This window comes from Oncorhynchus nerka, linkage group LG1, assembly GCF_034236695.1.
Source record: "Oncorhynchus nerka isolate Pitt River linkage group LG1, Oner_Uvic_2.0, whole genome shotgun sequence".
NCBI classification, from domain to species: Eukaryota; Metazoa; Chordata; class Actinopteri; order Salmoniformes; family Salmonidae; genus Oncorhynchus; species Oncorhynchus nerka.
The window spans coordinates 40,617,900-40,636,425 of record NC_088396.1 but is presented as its reverse complement, the minus strand read 5'-3'; the positions used below and the strand labels follow the sequence as shown (position 1 = coordinate 40,636,425).

Genomic DNA, 18,526 nt, shown 5'->3' with positions numbered 1-18,526 from the left:
TTTGAGTCACGCGATGTTATGTTGTGTGGTCCTCACACTATGACTCAGGACAGCATGCAGTTTATTAGGCTACAGATTAAATCAATTATGATGAATTTCACAGGGTAATTAATGTACTTGATACTCCTTTCCAATAAATATCAAGGGTCTTATTCTGGTGACATGATGATCATTGCTTGGCTGCCGTTTGACAAATACAAATAATATCGCTGTTATCCATAATAACCTCATTATGTAGGTAGCCTACCCACATTGTATCTGCGAGCTGTTGGCTAGAGCACATTTGCTTTATAACGCAGCTCACAGATACAATGTGGGTAGGCTACCTACATAATGAGGTTATTATGGATAACAGCGATATTATTTGTTTTTGTGACGAAAGTATCAGAAGAGTTGAAAATACTATGGAAATCCATTTAACTTGTATTTTTCACTCGGTACATGGGAATTTTATGGCAAAAGTTATTTGTATGTGCACTATGTCATCACGCACAGGCTTTTATTTGCAAAAAGTCTGTTTGCTGGAAATACATCTCTGGTGGGAAAATGCTCATATTGTTTTATGCAGATTTGAGAATATTTGCATGAAAATCTTTTGCAAATTGGATGGAAACATAGCTGCTGGCAGCATTATTTCAGTCGCTCTGCATAAGTGTCTGTCTGATACAGTAAACCATTTCTATCCATTAACATCTTCATGCTTATTGGACAGTCCAGAGTCTCCAGACTGGTCTCCTCTGGGAGTGACTAGGGAACGCAGTAGGTCTGCTAACGAGATTATTAAACAGACAGACTGACATAGGAGAAGATCTGATTGGTGGTGAGGTCATTTTGGGACTGGGACTCCTGGTGTTAATCTTCAGACAGACAAAGAAGGATGTCATGCTGCTAACCTCCACTCCTCATTCCTCTAGTTTCTGTTGCTTGTCATTTTATTGACTCACTCTGTTCCTCTTTCCTCCTCCTCTGTTTCTCCTTCTCTCTTTCCTTCTCTGTTTCTCCTTCTCTCTTTCCTTCTCTGTTTCTCCTTCTCTCTTTCCTTCTTCTCTCTTTCCTTCTCTGTTTCTCCTTCTCTCTTTCCTTCTCTGTTTCTCCTTCTCTCTTTCCTTCTCTGTTTCTCCTTCTCTCTTTCCTTCTCTGTTTCTCCTTCTCTCTTTCCTTCTCTGTTTCTCCTTCTCTCTTTCCTTCTCTGTTTCTCCTTCTCTCTTTCCTTCTCTGTTTCTCCTTCTCTCTTTCCTTCTCTGTTTCTCCTTCTCTGTTTCTCCTTCTCTGTTTCTCTTTCTCTGTTTCTCCTTCTCTGTTTCTCCTTCTCTCTTTCCTTCTCTGTTTCTCCTTCTCTCTTTCCTTCTCTGTTTCTCCTTCTCTCTTTCCTTCTCTGTTTCTCCTTCTCTCTTTCCTTCTCTGTTTCTCCTTCTCTCTTTCCTTCTCTGTTTCTCCTTCTCTCTTTCCTTCTCTGTTTCTCCTTCTCTCTTTCCTTCTCTGTTTCTCCTTCTCTCTTTCCTCCTCTGTTTCTCCTTCTCTCTTTCCTTCTCTGTTTCTCCTTTACTCCTCTCCTTGCCACTTGTCATCCTTTCTGTTCATCTCTCTCCTCTCCAGGTAGTCGCCCCACTGTGCAGTATATGTCCTCTCTGTGTGAGCTGCCACAGGCCCTGCAGCCCTACTACATCCAGGGCTATGTCCTCACCACCCTGCATCCCATTATCCTCTCTGTTGGACGCACACGCTCCCTGCCCTTCAGCCTGCTCTACCGAGCCATCCTCACCCGCCCACGACCCAGGTACCAGACACATACACACGCATTTTTCTCGTTTTTCAAGCGGAAGTCTTTTAAGGGAATATGCGAGCACACTTGTTCGGTTCAGCTCGATGAGTTGGGCTAGGTGCCAGCTGAACTGAAGCACGCTGATGCCTTAAACCCCCACCCAACCCTAAATGTATCTGAGTTCAGTATTGAAACATGCCACCCAACCAACCTGGGAAATAAACTCAGCAAAAAAATAAATGTTTTTCAGGACCCTGTCTTTCAAAGGTAATTTGTAAAAATCCAAATAACTTCACAGATCTTCATTTTAAAGGGTTTAAACACGGTTTCCCATGCTTGTTCAATGAACCATAAACAATTAATGAAAATGCACCTGTGAAACGGCCGTTAAGACACTAACAGCTTACAGACGGTAGGCAATTGTCACATGTATGAAAACTTAGGACATTAAAGAGGCCTTCTACTGACTCTGAAAATCACCAAACGAAAGATGTCCAGGGTCCCTGCTCATCTACGTGAACGTGCCTTAGGCATGCTGCAAGGAGGCATGAGGACTGCAGATGTAGCCAGGGCAATAAATGACAATGTCTGTACTGTGAGACGCCTAAGAAAGCGCTACAGGGAGACAGGACGGACAGCTGATTGTCCTCAGTGGCAGACCACGGGAAACAACTAGAGGTCGACCGATTATGATTTTTCAACGCTGATACCGATTATTGGAGGACCAAAAACTGCAGATACCGATACATTGGCCGATTTGTAAAAAAATATATATATATTTTTTTTTATTAATTCATTTTTACATTTTATTTATATGTAATAATGACAAATACAACAATACTGAATGAACACTTGTTTTAACTTAATATAATACATCAATAAAATAGATTTAGCCTCAAATAAATAATGAAACGTGTTCAATTTGGTATAAATAATGCAAAAACAAAGTGTTGGAGAAGAAAGTAAAAGTGCAATATGTGCCATGTAAGAAAACTAATATTTAAGTTCCTTGCTCAGAACATGAGAACATATGAAAGCTGGTGGTTCCTTTTAACATGAGTCTTCAATATTCCCAGGTCAGAAGTTTTAGGTTGTAGTTATTATAGGAATTATAGGACTATTTCCCTCTATACCATTTGTATTTCATTAACCTTTGACTATTGGATGTTCTTATAGGCACTTTAGTATTGCCAGTGTAACAGTATAGCTTCCGTCCCTCTCCTTGCTCGAACCAGGAACACAACGACAACAGCCATCCTCGAAGCAGCGTTATCCATGCAGAGCAAGGGGAACAACTACTCCAAGTCTCAGAGCGAGTGACCTTTGAAACGCTATTAGCGCGCACCCCGCTAACTAGATAGCCATTTCACATCGGTTACACCAGCCTAATCTCGGGAGTTGATAGGCTTGTATTCATAAACAGCAGAGCTGCTGGCAAAACGCAGGAAAGTGCTGTTTGAATGAATGCTTACGAGCCTGCTGCCGCCAATACCAAGTGTCACTTGGAAGGTTTGAATGACCTGTATTCTGCTTGTGATAATTAGTGATTCACAGTTTAAACCTGTCTGAATATCTCTTTAAATGTATTTTATTTGATGTTCTCTTCTGTCTCCTAGCAAGCAGGCGGTGTCCATGTGTCACAGTGTTCCGGTGTTGAGGGTGGAGGAGTGGCCTATCACAGGACAGTCTCTGACGGGTGACAATGTTAGAGCACTGATTGACAGGGTGAACAGTTGTGCCCAGGGGGGCGTGAGGTTTGTGGGCTCGGTGCTCCAGCCGGCTGGAGGAGGGGCCAGTAACGATAGGATGCCTAGCCCCAGGAGGGGCTGCCGATCACTCCCACGCACTCCTCCATGTACCCCTCCTGGTGATGGAGACACAGACCTGGAGGAGCACAGCCCTACCAACAGCCCTGGTGAGATTCTGTTTTTCTTGTCTCTTCTTGTCCCGGGTCTCGTGTTCTCTTCTCGTCTTTCCTTTCCACCTCTTTTCTTTTTCTCTCTTTCTCATAACTTGGAAGGATGGCAATGCGAGACTAGTTCTCTCATCTGTCTCCTCCCCTGAACAATGTTGACATGTTGGTTATATCAGCTCTCCACACACCCTCAACATGCTGAACCCATCATCACAGCCACACTGTGGAGTCCTGGATATTTTCTCCCTTCAACACTCTACTCATCTTCCTCTTATCCCCCTCTCCTCCAGTCGGTCAGTGTAGTTCAGTTTAACTCTGTGTGGCCTTTCCTGCCCCAGGACTATCAGTCAGCACCAACTCTTACCCACCAAGCAGGGCACAACTCCTCACCACAGAGACAACCATACAGTGACATGTCCTTGTCCTTAGCAGAGCGAGTGGAGTTCACATTATAGTTCCCATAACCTCCTTGGCTGTGTTTTTATCTAGTCTTCTTGTTCTCCTCAGTGATGGCTTGAACTGGCAGATTGATCTGACTCGCTTTTGTCTCTCTATCCTCTCTTTTCCCTCTACCCTCTCTCTTCTCCCTCCCTCTCTGCCTCTCTCTTCTCCCTGCCTCTCTCTTCTCCCTCCCTCCCTGCCTCTTTCTTCTCCCTCTCTCTCTGCCTCTCTTCTCCCTCCCTCCCTGCCTCTCTCTCTGCCTCTCTCTCTTCTCCCTCCCTCCCTGCCTCTCTCTCTTCTCCCTCCCTCCCTCCCTCCCTGCCTCTCTCTCTGCCTCTCTCTTCTCCCTCCCTCCCTGCTCCCTCAATTAAACTTTTCAATTAAATTTAACATATGTTTACATTGCCAAACAAGTGCCAAACAAGTGAAATAGATCATAAACAAAAGTGAAATAAACGATACAATCTACAGTAAACATTACACTCACAAAAGTTCCAAGTGAATAAAGAAATTTCAAATGTCATCTTTTATACAGTGTTGAAATGAGGTGCAAATAGAATAAATAAACATAAATATGGGTTGCATTTACAGTGGTGTTTGTTCTTCACTGGTTGACCTTTTCTTGTGGTAACAGGTCACAAATCTTGCTGCTGTGATTGCACACTATGGTATTTCACCCAATATGTGTGTGTATATATATATATATATTTATTTATATTTATTTATATATATTTATTTATTTATATATATATTTATTTATATTTTTATATATATATATATACATATATATACACACACATATTGGGTGAAATACCATAGTGTGCAATCACAGCAGCAAGATTTGTGACCTGTTACCACAAGAAAAGATTATTTATATTTATATATATATATATATATATATATATGGGTGTTTATCAAAATTGGATTTGTTTTTGAATTCTTTGTGTAATCTGAGGGAAATATGTCTCTAATATGGTTATACATTTGGCACGAGGTTAGGAAGTGCAGTTCAGTTTTCACCTCATTTTGTGGGCAGTGTGCACATAGCCTGTCTTTTCTTGAGAGCCAGGTCTGCCTACGGGCAGCCATTCTCAATAGCAAGGCTATGCTCACTGAGTCTGAACATAGTCAAATATTAACTTAAGTTTGGGTCAGTCACAGTGGTCAGGTATTCTGCCACTGTGTACTCTCTGTTTAGGGCCAAGTAGCATTCTAGTTTGCTCTGTTTTTTTAATAAATTCTTTCCAATGTGTCAAGTAATGATCTTTTTGTTTTCTCATGGTTTGGTTGGGTCTTATTGTGTTGCTGTCCTGGGGCTCTGTGGGGTGTGTTTGTGTTTGAGAACAGAGCCCCAGGACCAGCTTGCTTAGGGGACTCTTCTCCAGGTTCATCTCTCTGTAGGCGATGGCTTTGTTGTGGAAGGTTTTGGAATCGCTTCCTTTTAGGTGGTTGTAAAATTTAACGGCTCTTTTCTGGATTTTGATAATTAGCGGTTATCGGCCTAATTCTGCTCTGCATGATTTATTTTGTGTTTTACGTTGTACACGGAGGATATTTTTGCAGAATTCTGCATGCAGAGTCTTAACTGTTTGTCTCATTTTGTGAATTCATGGTTGGTGAGCGGACCCCAGACCTCACAACCATAAAGGGCAATGGGTTCTATAACTGATTCAAGTATTTTTAGCCAGATCCTAAGTTACATGTGGCGCTGATGTTTAGGCTGAGGTATGTATAGTTGTTTTGTCTGCTCTAGGGCAACAATGTCTAACTGGAATTTGTATTCATGGTACTGGCAACTGGACCTTTTTTGGAACACCATTATTTTTGTCTTACTGAGATTTACTGTCAGGGCCCAGGTCTGACAGAATCTGTGCAGAAGATCTAGGTGCTGCTGTAGGCCCTCCTTGGTTGGGGACAGAAACACCAGTTCATCAGCAAACTGTAGACATTTGGCTTCAGATTCCAGTAGGGTGAGGCCGGGTGCTGCAGACTTTTCTAGTGCCCTCGCCAATTCGTTGATACAGTTGAAGTCAGAAGTTTACATACACTTAGGTTGGAGTCATTGAAACTTGTTTTTCAACCACTCCACAAATTTCTTGTTAACAAACTATAGTTTTGGCAGGTCAGTTAGGACATCTACTTTGTGCATGACACAAGTAATTTTTCCAACAATTGTTTACAGACAAATTATTTCACTTATAATTCACTGTATCACAATTCCAGTGGGTCAGAAGTTTACATACACTAAATTGACTGTGTCTTGAAACAGCTTGGAAAATTCCAGAAAATTATGTCATGGCTTTAGAAGTTTCTGTAGGGCTAATTGACATCATTTGAGTTAATTGGAGGTGTACCTGTGGATGTATTTCAATCCCACTTCTGACACCAGCCGCGGCTTTTGTGGAGCGATGGGTAACAATGCTTCGAGGGTGACTGTTGATGTGTGCAGAGCGTCCCTGGTTCGCGCCCAGGTCGTGGCGAGGTTAGGGACGGAAGCTATACTGTTACATTGGTAATTTTGACATCATGGGGATATCAAGTAAATCAGCCAAGACCTCAGGAAAAAAATGGTATACCTTCACAAGTCTGGTTCATCCTTGGGAGCAATTTCCAAACGCCTGAAAGTACCACATTGATCTGTACAAACAATAGTACACAAGTATAAATACCATGGGACCACGCAGCCATCATACTGCTCAGGAAGGAGACTCGTTCTGTCTCCTAGAGATTTTTTATTTTTTTTATTTCACCTTTTATTTAACCAGGTAGGCTAGTTGAGAACAAGTTCTCATTTGCAACTGCGACCTGGCCAAGATAAAGCATAGCAGTGTGAACAGACAACACAGAGTTACACATGGAGTAAACAATTAACAAGTCAATAACACAGTAGAAAAAAAGGGGAGTCTATATACAATGTGTGCAAAAGGCATGAGGAGGTAGGCGAATAATTACAATATTGCAGATTAACACTGGAGTGATAAATGATCAGATGATCATGTACAGGTAGAGATATTGGTGTGCAAAAGAGCAGAAAAGTAAATAAATAAAAACTGTGGGGATGAGGTAGGTGAAAATGGGTGGGCTGTTTACCAATAGATTATGTACAGCTGCAGCGATCGGTTAGCTGCTCAGATAGCAGATGTTTGAAGTTGGTGAGGGAGATAAAAGTCTCCAACTTCAGCGATTTTTGCAATTCGTTCCAGTCACAGGCAGCAGAGTACTGGAACGAAAGGCGGCCGAATGAGGTGTTGGCTTTAGGGATGATCAGTGAGATACACCTGCTGGAGCGCGTGCTACGGGTGTTGCCATCGTGACCAGTGAACTGAGATAAGGCGGAGCTTTACCTAGCATGGCCTTGTAGATGACCTGGAGCCAGTGGGTCTGGCGACGAATATGTAGCGAGGGCCAGCCGACTAGAGCATACAAGTCGCAGTGGTGGGTAGTATAAGGTGCTTTAGTGACAAAACGGATGGCACTGTGATAAACTGCATCCAGTTTGCTGAGTAGAGTGTTGGAAGCAGTTTTGTAGATGACATCGCCGAAGTCGAGGATCGGTAGGATAGTCAGTTTTACTAGGGTAAGCTTGGCAGCGTGAGTGAAGGAGGCTTTGTTGCGGAATAGAAAGCCGACTCTTGATTTGATTTTCGATTGGAGATGTTTGATATGGGTCTGGAAGGAGAGTTTGCAGTCTAGCCAGACATCTAGGTACTTATAGGTGTCCACATATTCAAGGTCGGAACCATCCAGTCTGGTGATGCTAGTCGGGCATGCGGGTGCAGGCAGCGATCGGTTGAAAAGCATGCATTTGGTTTTACTAGCGTTTAAGAGCAGTTGGAGGCCACGGAAGGAGTGTTGTATGGCATTGAAGCTCGTTTGGAGGTTAGATAGCACAGTGTCCAATGACGGGCCGAAAGTATATAGAATGGTGTCGTCTGCGTAGAGGTGGATCAGGGAATCGCCCGCAGCAAGAGCAACATCATTGATATATACAGAGAAAAGAGTCGGCCCAAGAATTGAACCCTGTGGCACCCCCATAGAGACTGCCAGAGGACCGGACAGCATGCCCTCCGATGATGAACGTACTTTGGTGCGAAAAGTGCAAATCAATCCCAGAACAACAGCAATGAACCTTGTGAAGATGCTGAAGGAAACGGGTACAAAAGTATCTAAATTCACAGTAAAACAAGTCCTATATCGAAATAACCTGAAAGGCCGCTAAGCAAGGAAGAAGGAACTGCTCCAAAACCGTCATAAAAAAGCCAGATTACGGTTTGCAACTACACATGGGGACAAAGATCATACTTTTTGGAGAAATGTCCTCTGGTCTGATGAAACAAAAATAGAACTGTTTGGCCATAATGGCCATCGTTATGTTTGGAGGAAAAAGGGGGAGGCTTGCAAACCAAAGAACACCATCCCAACCGTGAAGCACGGGGGTGCTTTGCTGCAGGAGGGACTGGTGCACTTCACAAAATAGATGGCATCAGGAGGCCGGAAAATTATGTGGCTATATTGAAGCAACATCTCAAGACATCAGTCAGGAAGTTAAAGCTTGGTCGCAAATGGGTCTTCCGAATGGACAATGACCCCAAGCATACTTCCAAAGTTGTGGCAAAATGGCTTAAGGACAACAAAGTCAAGGTATTGGAGTGGCCATCTCAAAGCCCTGACCTCAATCCTATAGAAAATGTGTGGGCAGAACTGAAAAAGCGTGTGAGGAAGGAGGCCTGAACCTGATTCAGTTACACCAGCTCTGTCAGGAGGAATGGGCCAAAATCCACCCAACTTATTGTGGGAAGCTTGTGGAAGGCTACCTGACACATTTGATCCAAGTTAAACAATTTAAAGGTAATGCTACCAAATAATTATTGAGGGTATGTAAACTTCTGACCCACTGGGAATGGAATTAAATAAAAGCTGAAATAAATAAATCTCTCTACTATTATTCTGACATTTCACATTCTTAAAATAAAGTGGTGATCCTAACTGACCTAAACCAGGGAATTTTTACGAGGATTACATTTTAGGAATTGTGAACAACAGAGTTTAAATGTATTTGGCTAAGGTGTATGTAAACTTCCGACTTCAACTGTATGTCACGGCCCGACCATAGAGAGCTTTTTATTTCCTATGTTGGTTAGGTTGGGGTGGGTCATCTAGGTAATACATTTCTATGTTGGCCTGGTATGGTTCCCAATCAGAGGCAGCTGTTTATCGTTGTCTCTGATTGGGGATCATATTTAGGCAGCCATTTCCCTTTTGTGTTTTGTGGGATCTTGACTTTGTATAGTTGCCTGTGAGCACTATAGCAGCTTCACGTTTCGTTTTGTGCAATGTTTTCTTTGAGTTTCACTTCATAATAAAGAGGATGGAACCATACCACGCTGCATCTTGGTCCATTCATTATGACGATCGTGACAGTATATATGTTGAAGAGAATGGGGCTTAAGCTGCATCCCTGTCTCACCCCCGGTCCTGTGTCAATTTTTACTTCACACCGTTGTTTGTGTACATGGATTTCATAATGTTGTATATTTTCAATGAATTTGTATAGCAGACCCTCATGCCAAATTGAGTCATAAGCTTTTTTGTCATCAACAAAGCATGAGAAGACTTCACTTTTGTTTTGGATTGTTTGTTTGTCAAGTAGGGTGTGCAGGGTGAATACGTGGTCTGTCGTACGGTCATTTGATAAAAAGCCAATTTGACATTTGCTCAGTACATTGTTTTCGCTGAGGAAATGTACAAGTCTGCTGTTAATGATAATGCCCAAGGTTGCTCTTGACGCATATCTGATGGTAGTTATTGGGGTCAAATTTGTCTCCACTTTTGTGGATTGGGGTGATCAGTCCCTGGTTCTAAATATTGGGGAAGATGTCAGAGCTGAGGATGATGTTCAAGTATAGCCAATTGGAACTTGTGGTCAGTATATTGAATCGTTTCATTTAGGATAACATCGACACCACATACCTTTTTGGATTGGAGGGTTTCTATTTTGTCCTATAGTTCATTTAATGTAGTTGGAGAATCCAGTGGGTTCTGGTTCTCTTTAATAGTTGATTCTAAGATTTATATTAGATCTTGTAAAGGTTTTTGCTGTTTGTTCTTTGTTATAGAGCCAAAAAGATTGGAGAAGTGGTTTATCCATACATCTCTGTTTTGGATAGAACTCCTTGTGTTGTTTGTTTAGATTTTCCCAGAAGTGGTTAGATTCTATGGATTCTTCAATTACATTGAGCTGATTTCTGACGTGCTGTTCCTTCTTTTTCCGTGGTGTATTCCGTGGTGTGTCAGATGACAGAACGGATGAGACTGAGGCAGGAATTCCTTTAACCATAAAGTGGTATGTTTACTGAGTAGTCTGTGCTGCATCACAAAGGAAACAAATAACATGTATCCAATCAAATTCATAATCCCATACCAATCATTCAGATTAACATAATTAGAGAAGTCAACAATCCAGTTCATTAAGAAGTCCATAGTAATCATCCGTGAGTAATTTAGGCTCGTAACTATTTATCATAAATCATGAAAGAATACAAACAGTGGTCATTCAATTTATAATCCCCATTAGTTTGATATCAAAGTCGATCAGTTAGCAAACAATGACATTTCTCATTTCACCCTTTCAATTGTCTTCATGTGTACATGTAATCAATTTCATTGCATAATTGGCCTCTGAGGGTCCGTAGGGCCGTGATCATTGACAATTCACATTACACAATATGTTTGAAGCTGCGCTCCAAGCCGCGCTCCGCGGTAATAACTATTAACAATAACTGATGGCCCACTCTCCGGATCGCAACAGATAGTTCAGATGAAAGGTAACAGAGTCGGTGGACTTACGTGGATTCATGGACGCACAGAACTTCTGGATCAGATGCAGTTAAGGAAGAGAAAGCAGAGCTCAGGCAATGGCAATTTCTTCCTCTTATGGAGTTGAGATCTGTCTGACATTTCCACCTGACCTAATTAAAGTGCCCCTGGCCCAGCTGAGTAAGTGGCAATGAATTAAAGGATTATTCCACCAACTCCATGGGCCTTTTCTACAGTACTACTGCCAAGAGATGAGCTATAGGTGTACCCACCATAGGAGTCTCCTCGACGCCTACCATTGACTATGTACATACCAAACGTCTGACAGAGCTGCAGGAGTTGTGACCCATTTTTGTTGATTTTGTTGTTGTAGTTGTGTCCTAGGGGGGCACATGGGCGAGGGAATACTGCCACCTCCAGGTAGGTGTTTGTCCCACTGTGTGCTGAGGGTGTTGGGTTCTTGTCCAGTTCTGGCATTTAGGTCGCCACAGACTAGTACATGTTCCTGGGCCTGGAAATGGTTGATCTCCCCCTCTAGGATGGAGAAGCTGTCATCAATAACGTATGGGGATTCTATTGGGGGGATATAGGTAGCACACAGGAGGACATTTCTCTGTTGAGATTATTTCCTTTTTCATTTCTAGCCAGATGTAAAACGTTCCTGTGTTGACTAATGGAGTGAGTTAGGTCTGCTCTTACCTCGTTAGCATACCCCCTGAGTCTCTTCCCTGTTCCACACCTGGTAGTTTGGTGGATGGGACTACCAGCTCTCTGTAACCTAGAGGGCAACCAGTGGGTCCGTCTCCTTTATACCATGTTTCATGTAGTATGACAATGTCTGTATTTCCAATTTATTTGATTAAGTCTGGTTCCTGCTCTTTAGGTCAAAGGCAGATGACCTCAGACCTTGAATATTCCAGGATGAGATAGTAAAAGACCATCACCGAGCATGTTGAGCATCTCTCTCTCCATCCTTACCTCCTCCCCATCTCTCAGACCTGAGGTTGCTGGTGTTTTTCCACTCGTGGGCACCAGGCTGTGCTCCTCTGGACGCTCTGGCCTGCCAGTACCACCAGGGGGCGTTGTCCATGCGCGTGTCCAGGAAGGGTCCGATGGTCAGCTCGCTGGAGGCCGATTGGCTGGAGCTGACTGCAGCTTACTACCGCAAAGGCTGGTCATTGGTGGACTCGTTTGTGTACTGGGACACACCCAAAGGTACTGTCAAATACTAAGATATAGAGAGACTTCTAAGGTGAATGTACATCCGTGCCCCCCTCATACACGTGATCTTATTCATTATGATTCACAACATACAACTAAACTTAGATCAGCAATCGTACTCTGAGAAAACGAGCCTAAGAACTACTGTGTAGTAGTGGCATGTAGAACTCTTCTGTAGTGACAGCCACATCAGGCTTAGAAAGCAAAAACAACGTGCATGCTGTGACATCTTGCCTAGGAGTTGTAAGGTCTCCAGCAATGATAGGTCAACATCCTATTACAGTTTACTTCTCTGGAAGAGAGGATGGGATTAAAGAGAGTTTAAGAACACTTTGTCCTCCATCTCTCGTGAATCCACATCTTTCTCAATCATCCTTCTCTCATTCTGCTACTCTATCCATTATTGTCTTATCAGAAATCTGTTGTGTTTTGTCTCCCTGCTTCCTTCGTCCCACGGATCACTCACTTCCTGTTTCCCAGTCCCTGCTCCTTCTATCCCTTGTCCCCACCCTTCTATCCCTCCTCCTGCTCTATCCTCCTTCTCACTCTTCCTGCTCTCTCCTCCTTCCTTCTCCTCCCCTTCAATCCCTCCTCCTGCTCTATCCTCCTTCTCCCTCTTCCTGCTCTCTCCTCCCCCTTCTATCCCTCCTCCTGCTCTATCCTCCTTCTCCCTCTTCCTGCTCTCTCCTCCTTCCTTCTCCCCCTTCTATCCCTCCTCCTCCTCTCTCCTCCACGTCTATCCCCCCTCCTGCTCTCTCCTCCCCCTTCTATCCCTCTTCCTGCTCTCTCCTCCTTCCTTCTCCCCCTTCTATCCCTCCTCCTCCTCTCTCCCACCTTTCCTGCTCTTTCCTCCTCGCTCCCTTCTCTCTCCCTCCTCCTTTTCTTTCCCCTCCCTCTTCTTCCACTGTGGCTATATTTGGACCTCTCTTCCCAACCTGGCTTCTTGTTGCACCATAGACTAGCAGCATAAAATCCACATTTGTAGACATCTGGGGCCTGAGAGTATAGTACACGGGGGACTCTCGCTCACATACAGCCTACTTCTTCATGTCTTTAACTAGCTCATTGTCATGCCAATGACATACTTTCAGTACTGACTAGAATTCACTGCCTCGCAGAGCATTGTTCACGTTGCAGTTCAACAGCTACTGTTAAGGTATTTTATTTAACCTTTATTTAACTAGGCAAGTCAGTTAAGAACACATTCTTATTTACAATGACGGCCTACCAAAATGCCTCCTGCGGGGACAGGTGCCTGGGATTTAAAAAATTAAAATAGATACAATATAAATATAGGACAAAACACACATCACAACGAGACAACACAACACTACATAAAGAGAGACCTAAGACAGCATGATGACAACACAACATGGTAGCAGCACAAAAAATGGTATAAACATTATTGGGCACAGACAACAGCACAAAGGGCAAGAAGGTAGAGACAACAATACATCGCACAAGGTATCTGGTGACGCACGTCTGTCCACCGATTGCATTCATGTAACTCAGATTTATGTATGATTTTTATGTTTTCTGGTTGATATGCGTTGTGTGTTGATACACTGAACAAAAATATAAATACAACAAGTAAAGTGTTGGTCCCATGTTTCATGGGCTGAAATAAAAGATCCCAGACATGTTTCATATACACAAAAAGCTTATTTCGCTCAAATTGTGCCCAAATTTGTTTACATCCCTGTTAGTGAGCATTTCTCCTTTGCCAAGATAATCCATCCACGTGACAGGAGTGGCTTATCAAGAAGCTGATTAAACAGCATGATCATTACACAGCTGCATCTTGTGCTGAGGACAATAAAAGCCCACTCTAAAATGTGCAGTTTTGTCACACAACACAATGCCACAGATGTCTCAAGTTTTGAGGGAGTGTGCAATTGGCAGAAATTCCACTATGCCCTCAGATGAACCATCAAACAGGCAAAGCGTCAATACAGGACTAAGATTGAATCCTACTACACTGGCTCTGAGGCTCGTCGGATGTGGCAGGGCTTACAAACTCTGTAGTCTGTAAAAGGGAAATCCAGCCGCGAGCTGCCTAGTGACACGAGCCTACCAGATGGGCTAAATGCCTTTTATGCTTGATTCGAGGCGAGCAACACTGAAGCATGCATGAGAGCACCAGCTGTTCCGAACTACTGTGTGATTACGCTCTCCGTCAACGATGTGAGCTAGACCTTTAAACAGGTCAACATTCACAGGGCCAGACGGATTACCAGGCCGTGTACTCCAAGCATGCGTGGACCAAGTGTCTTCACTGACATTTTAAACCTCTCCCTGACCGAGTCTGGAATACCTATATATTTCAAGCAGACCACCGTAATTGCTGAGCCCAAGAATGCCAAGGTAACCTGCCTAAATGACTACCGCCATGAAGTGCTTTGAAAGGCTGGTCATGGCTCACATCAACACCATCATCCCGGAAACCATAGACCCACTTCAATTCAACCGCCCCAACAAGTCCACAGATGACGCAATCTCAATTGCACTCCACACTGGCTTTTCCCACCTGGACAAAAGGAACACCTAGGTGAAAATGCTGTTCATTGACTACAGCTCAGCGTTCAACACCATAGTGCCCACAAAGCTCATCACTAAGCTAAGGACCCTGAGACTAAACACCTCTCTATGCAACTGGAGCCTGGACTTCCTGATGGGGCTGTTGTGGAGCGGGTCAGGTGGTTCAAGTTCCTTGGTGTACACAACACCAACAAACTATCATGGTCCAAACACACTAAGACAGTCGTGAAGAGGGCACGACAATGCCTATTCCCCCTCAGGAGAATGAAAATATTAGGCATGGGTCCCAGATTCTCAATTGTTTTTACAGCTACACTATCAAGAGCATCCTGACCGGTTGCATCACCGCCTGATATGGCAACTACTCAGCATCTGACCATAAGGCGCTACAGAGGGTGGTGCTTCCTGCCATCCAGGACCTCTATACTAGGCGTGTCAGAGGAATGCCCAAAAAATTGTTAGACTGCAGCCACACAAGTCATAGACTGTTCTCTCTGCTACCGCATGGTACCGGAGCGCTAAGTCTGTCCAAAAGACTCCTTAACAGCTTCTACCCCTAAGCCATAAGACAAATGGCAATTAACAATTAATCAAATGGGTACTCGGTAATGGTACCCCCCTGTATATAGCCTTGGTATTGTTATTTTATTGTGTTACTTTTCATTTTATTTTGTACTTTAATTTTAGTAAATCTTTTTAACATCATTGTAGGTTAAGGGCGGGTAAGTAAGCATTTCACGGTTGTTGTATTCGGCGCATGTGACAAATAACATTTTTATTTGATTTGAATGTGCGAATGTCCACCAGAGCTGTTGCCAGAAAATGTCATGTTAATTTCTCTAACATAAGCCGCCTCCAACGTCGTTTTAGAGAATTTGGCAGTACGTCCAACCGGCTTCACATCCGCAGACTACTTGTATGGTGTCGTCTGGGCGAGCGGTTTGCTGATGTCAACGTTGTTAACAGAGTGCCCCATGGTGGGGTTATGGTATGGGCAGGCATAAGCTACGGACAACGAACAAAATAGCATTTTAATTATTTTTTAATGATACCGTGATGAGATCCTGTCGTGCCATTCATCCGGCGTCATCACTTCATGTTTCAGCATAATGCACAGCCCCATATCGCAAGGATCTGTAAACAATTCCTGGAAGATTGGAAATGACCCAGTTCTTCCATGGCCTGCATTCTAACTAGACATGTCACTCTTTGAGCATATTTGTGATGCTCTTGATTGATGTGTATGACACAATCATCAGCCTGATCAACTCTATGCGAAAGAGATGTCGCGCTGCATGAGGCAAATGGTAGTCACACCAGATACTGACTGGTTTTCTGATCCACACCCCTACAATTATTTTGTTTAAGGTATCTGTGTATTCCCAGTAATGTGATATCCATAGATTTATTTATTTAAACTGACTGATTTCCTTATATGAACTGTAACTCGGTAAAATCTTGGATATTGTTGCATGTTGCGTTTATATTTTTGTTCAGTATAGTTTACTGTGTGTGTTGTCAGGTGAGCCTGTGCCCAGGTCACTAGAGGGACTGTTTGTCTATGAGGAGAGAAGCACTGCCCCTCCTGCCAATGACACTATCGTAGTGGAGCAGTGGACCGTCATTGAGGTCAGAGAGCCGTGTGTGCATGAAGGACAGGTGAATGTGTTGCAGTAGGTATTCCCTAGGGAAGATCCTGTAGGGAGAGAGAGGTTAGCATTACGTGTGTGCATGAAGGACAGGTGAATGTGTTGCAGTAGGTATTCCCTAGGGAAGATCCTGTAGGGAGAGAGAGGTTAGCATTACGTGTGTGCATGCGTGGGTCAGTCAGTGAGGACAGGTGAATGTGTTGCAGTAGGTATTCCCTAGGGAAGATCCTGTAGGGAGAGAGAGGTTAGCATTACGTGTGTGCATGCGTGGGTCAGTCAGTGAGGACAGGTGAATGTGTTGCAGTAGGTATTCCCTAGGGAAGATCCTGTAGGGAGAGAGAGGTTAGCATTACGTGTGTGCATGAAGGACAGGTGAATGTGTTGCAGTAGGTATTCCTAGGGAAGATCCTGTAGGGAGAGAGAGGTTAGCATTACGTGTGTGCATGCGTGGGTCAGTCAGTGAGGACAGGTGAATGTGTTGCAGTAGGTATTCCCTAGGGAAGATCCTGTAGGGAGAGAGAGGTTAGCATTACGTGTGTGCATGCGTGGGTCAGTCAGTGAGGACAGGTGAATGTGTTGCAGTAGGTATTCCCTAGGGAAGATCCTGTAGGGAGAGAGAGGTTAGCATTACGTGTGTGCATGAAGGACAGGTGAATGTGTTGCAGTAGGTATTCCCTAGGGAAGATCCTGTAGGGAGAGAGAGGTTAGCATTACGTGTGTGCATGCGTGGGTCAGTCAGTGAGGACAGGTGAATGTGTTGCAGTAGGTATTCCCTAGGGAAGATCCTGTAGGGAGAGAGAGGTTAGCATTACGTGTGTGCATGCGTGGGTCAGTCAGTGAGGACAGGTGAATGTGTTGCAGTAGGTATTCCCTAGGGAAGATCCTGTAGGGAGAGAGAGGTTAGCATTACGTGTGTGTGTGGGGGGAAGAGATTAGCACCGTGTGTGTGTGGGGGGAAGAGATTAGCACCGTGTGTGTGGGGGAAGAGATTAGCACCGTGTGTGTGTGGGGGGAAGAGATTAGCACCGTGTGTGTGTGGGGGGAGAGATTAGCACCGTGTGTGTGGGGGGGATTAGCATTGTGTCTGTGTTGGGGAGATTTGCATCGTGTGTGGGGGGATTAGCATCATGTCTGTGGGGGGTGGGGATTGTTTGTGTGTCAGCAACCCTAATGGTAACACAAGAAGATGGATAAACAAGTGTAGAAAACATTCAACAATTACCTTTATCCAGTGTTTGACAACATTGTTGTGCTGTGTAGGGTTCTGATGTGAAGACAGATTACGGGCCACTCCTTCACACACTGGCTGAGTTCGGCTGGCTGCTCACCTGTGTCCTGCCCACACATATCATCCGCCATGACAGGTAACACACATAATTGATGGACATTTTGATATTAATGTTGTTGGACCAGTCTTGGCTCAAGTCTCTGTACTCAAGTGATGAACCTGACATTGCACTTAAATGTTTTGTGTGTTGCCTGATGGCAGTGGAGGGAAAAGTACCCAATTTTCATTCCTGAGTGAAAGTAAAGATACCTTAATAGAAAATGACTCAAGTAAAAGTCACCCAGTAAAATACAACTTGAGTAAAAGTCTACAAGTATTTGGTTTGAAATATACTAAATCATTTCAAATTCCTTATATTAAGCAAACCAGACAGCATAATTGTCTTGTTTATTTTAATGTATGGATAGCCAGAGGCACACTCCAACACTCAGACATCATTTACAAACTTAGCATGTGTTTAGTGAGTCCTTCAGAGGCAGTAGGGAGGTCCAGGGATGTTCTCTTGATAAGTGTGTGAATTTGATCTTTTTTTTTGTCCTGCCTGCATTCAAAATGTAACGAGTACATTTGGGTGTCAAAGAAAATGTATGTAATTTTCTTTAGGAATGTAGTGAAGTAAAAGTTGTCAAATATAAATAGTAAAGTACAGATACCCCAGAAATCTACTTAAGTAGTACTTTAAATATTTTCACTTAATTTACACCACTGCCTGATGGTCCAGAACAAACACGTCAATTTTGTAGCCCGGGTCATCACGCCTTATTTGACTGTTTTCCTTCATAAACGTTTGTAATGTTGTGTGTTTTGTCTAGTGATGGTAACCTGGCAACCAAGCATGTGGTGTTCCTACAGAGACCAATCAAGACCTCTTCAATACCACAGAGGAACCATGTGAG

General features: G+C 43.6%; 1 protein-coding gene across 1 annotated transcript in view; it reads left to right on the top strand.

The window, feature by feature from the left end:
* The window catches only part of LOC115130313 (raftlin-2-like), a 48,655-nt gene that overhangs the window by 26,980 nt on the left and 3,149 nt on the right, over positions 1-18,526 (top strand). Inside the window, exons 2-7 of the mRNA XM_029661324.2 lie at positions 1,597-1,777; positions 3,379-3,677; positions 11,931-12,149; positions 16,216-16,322; positions 17,603-17,706; positions 18,443-18,521. Of these exons, the coding sequence (XP_029517184.2) occupies positions 1,597-1,777; positions 3,379-3,677; positions 11,931-12,149; positions 16,216-16,322; positions 17,603-17,706; positions 18,443-18,521 (989 nt within the window). The remainder of the gene's footprint in view (positions 1-1,596; positions 1,778-3,378; positions 3,678-11,930; positions 12,150-16,215; positions 16,323-17,602; positions 17,707-18,442; positions 18,522-18,526) is intronic.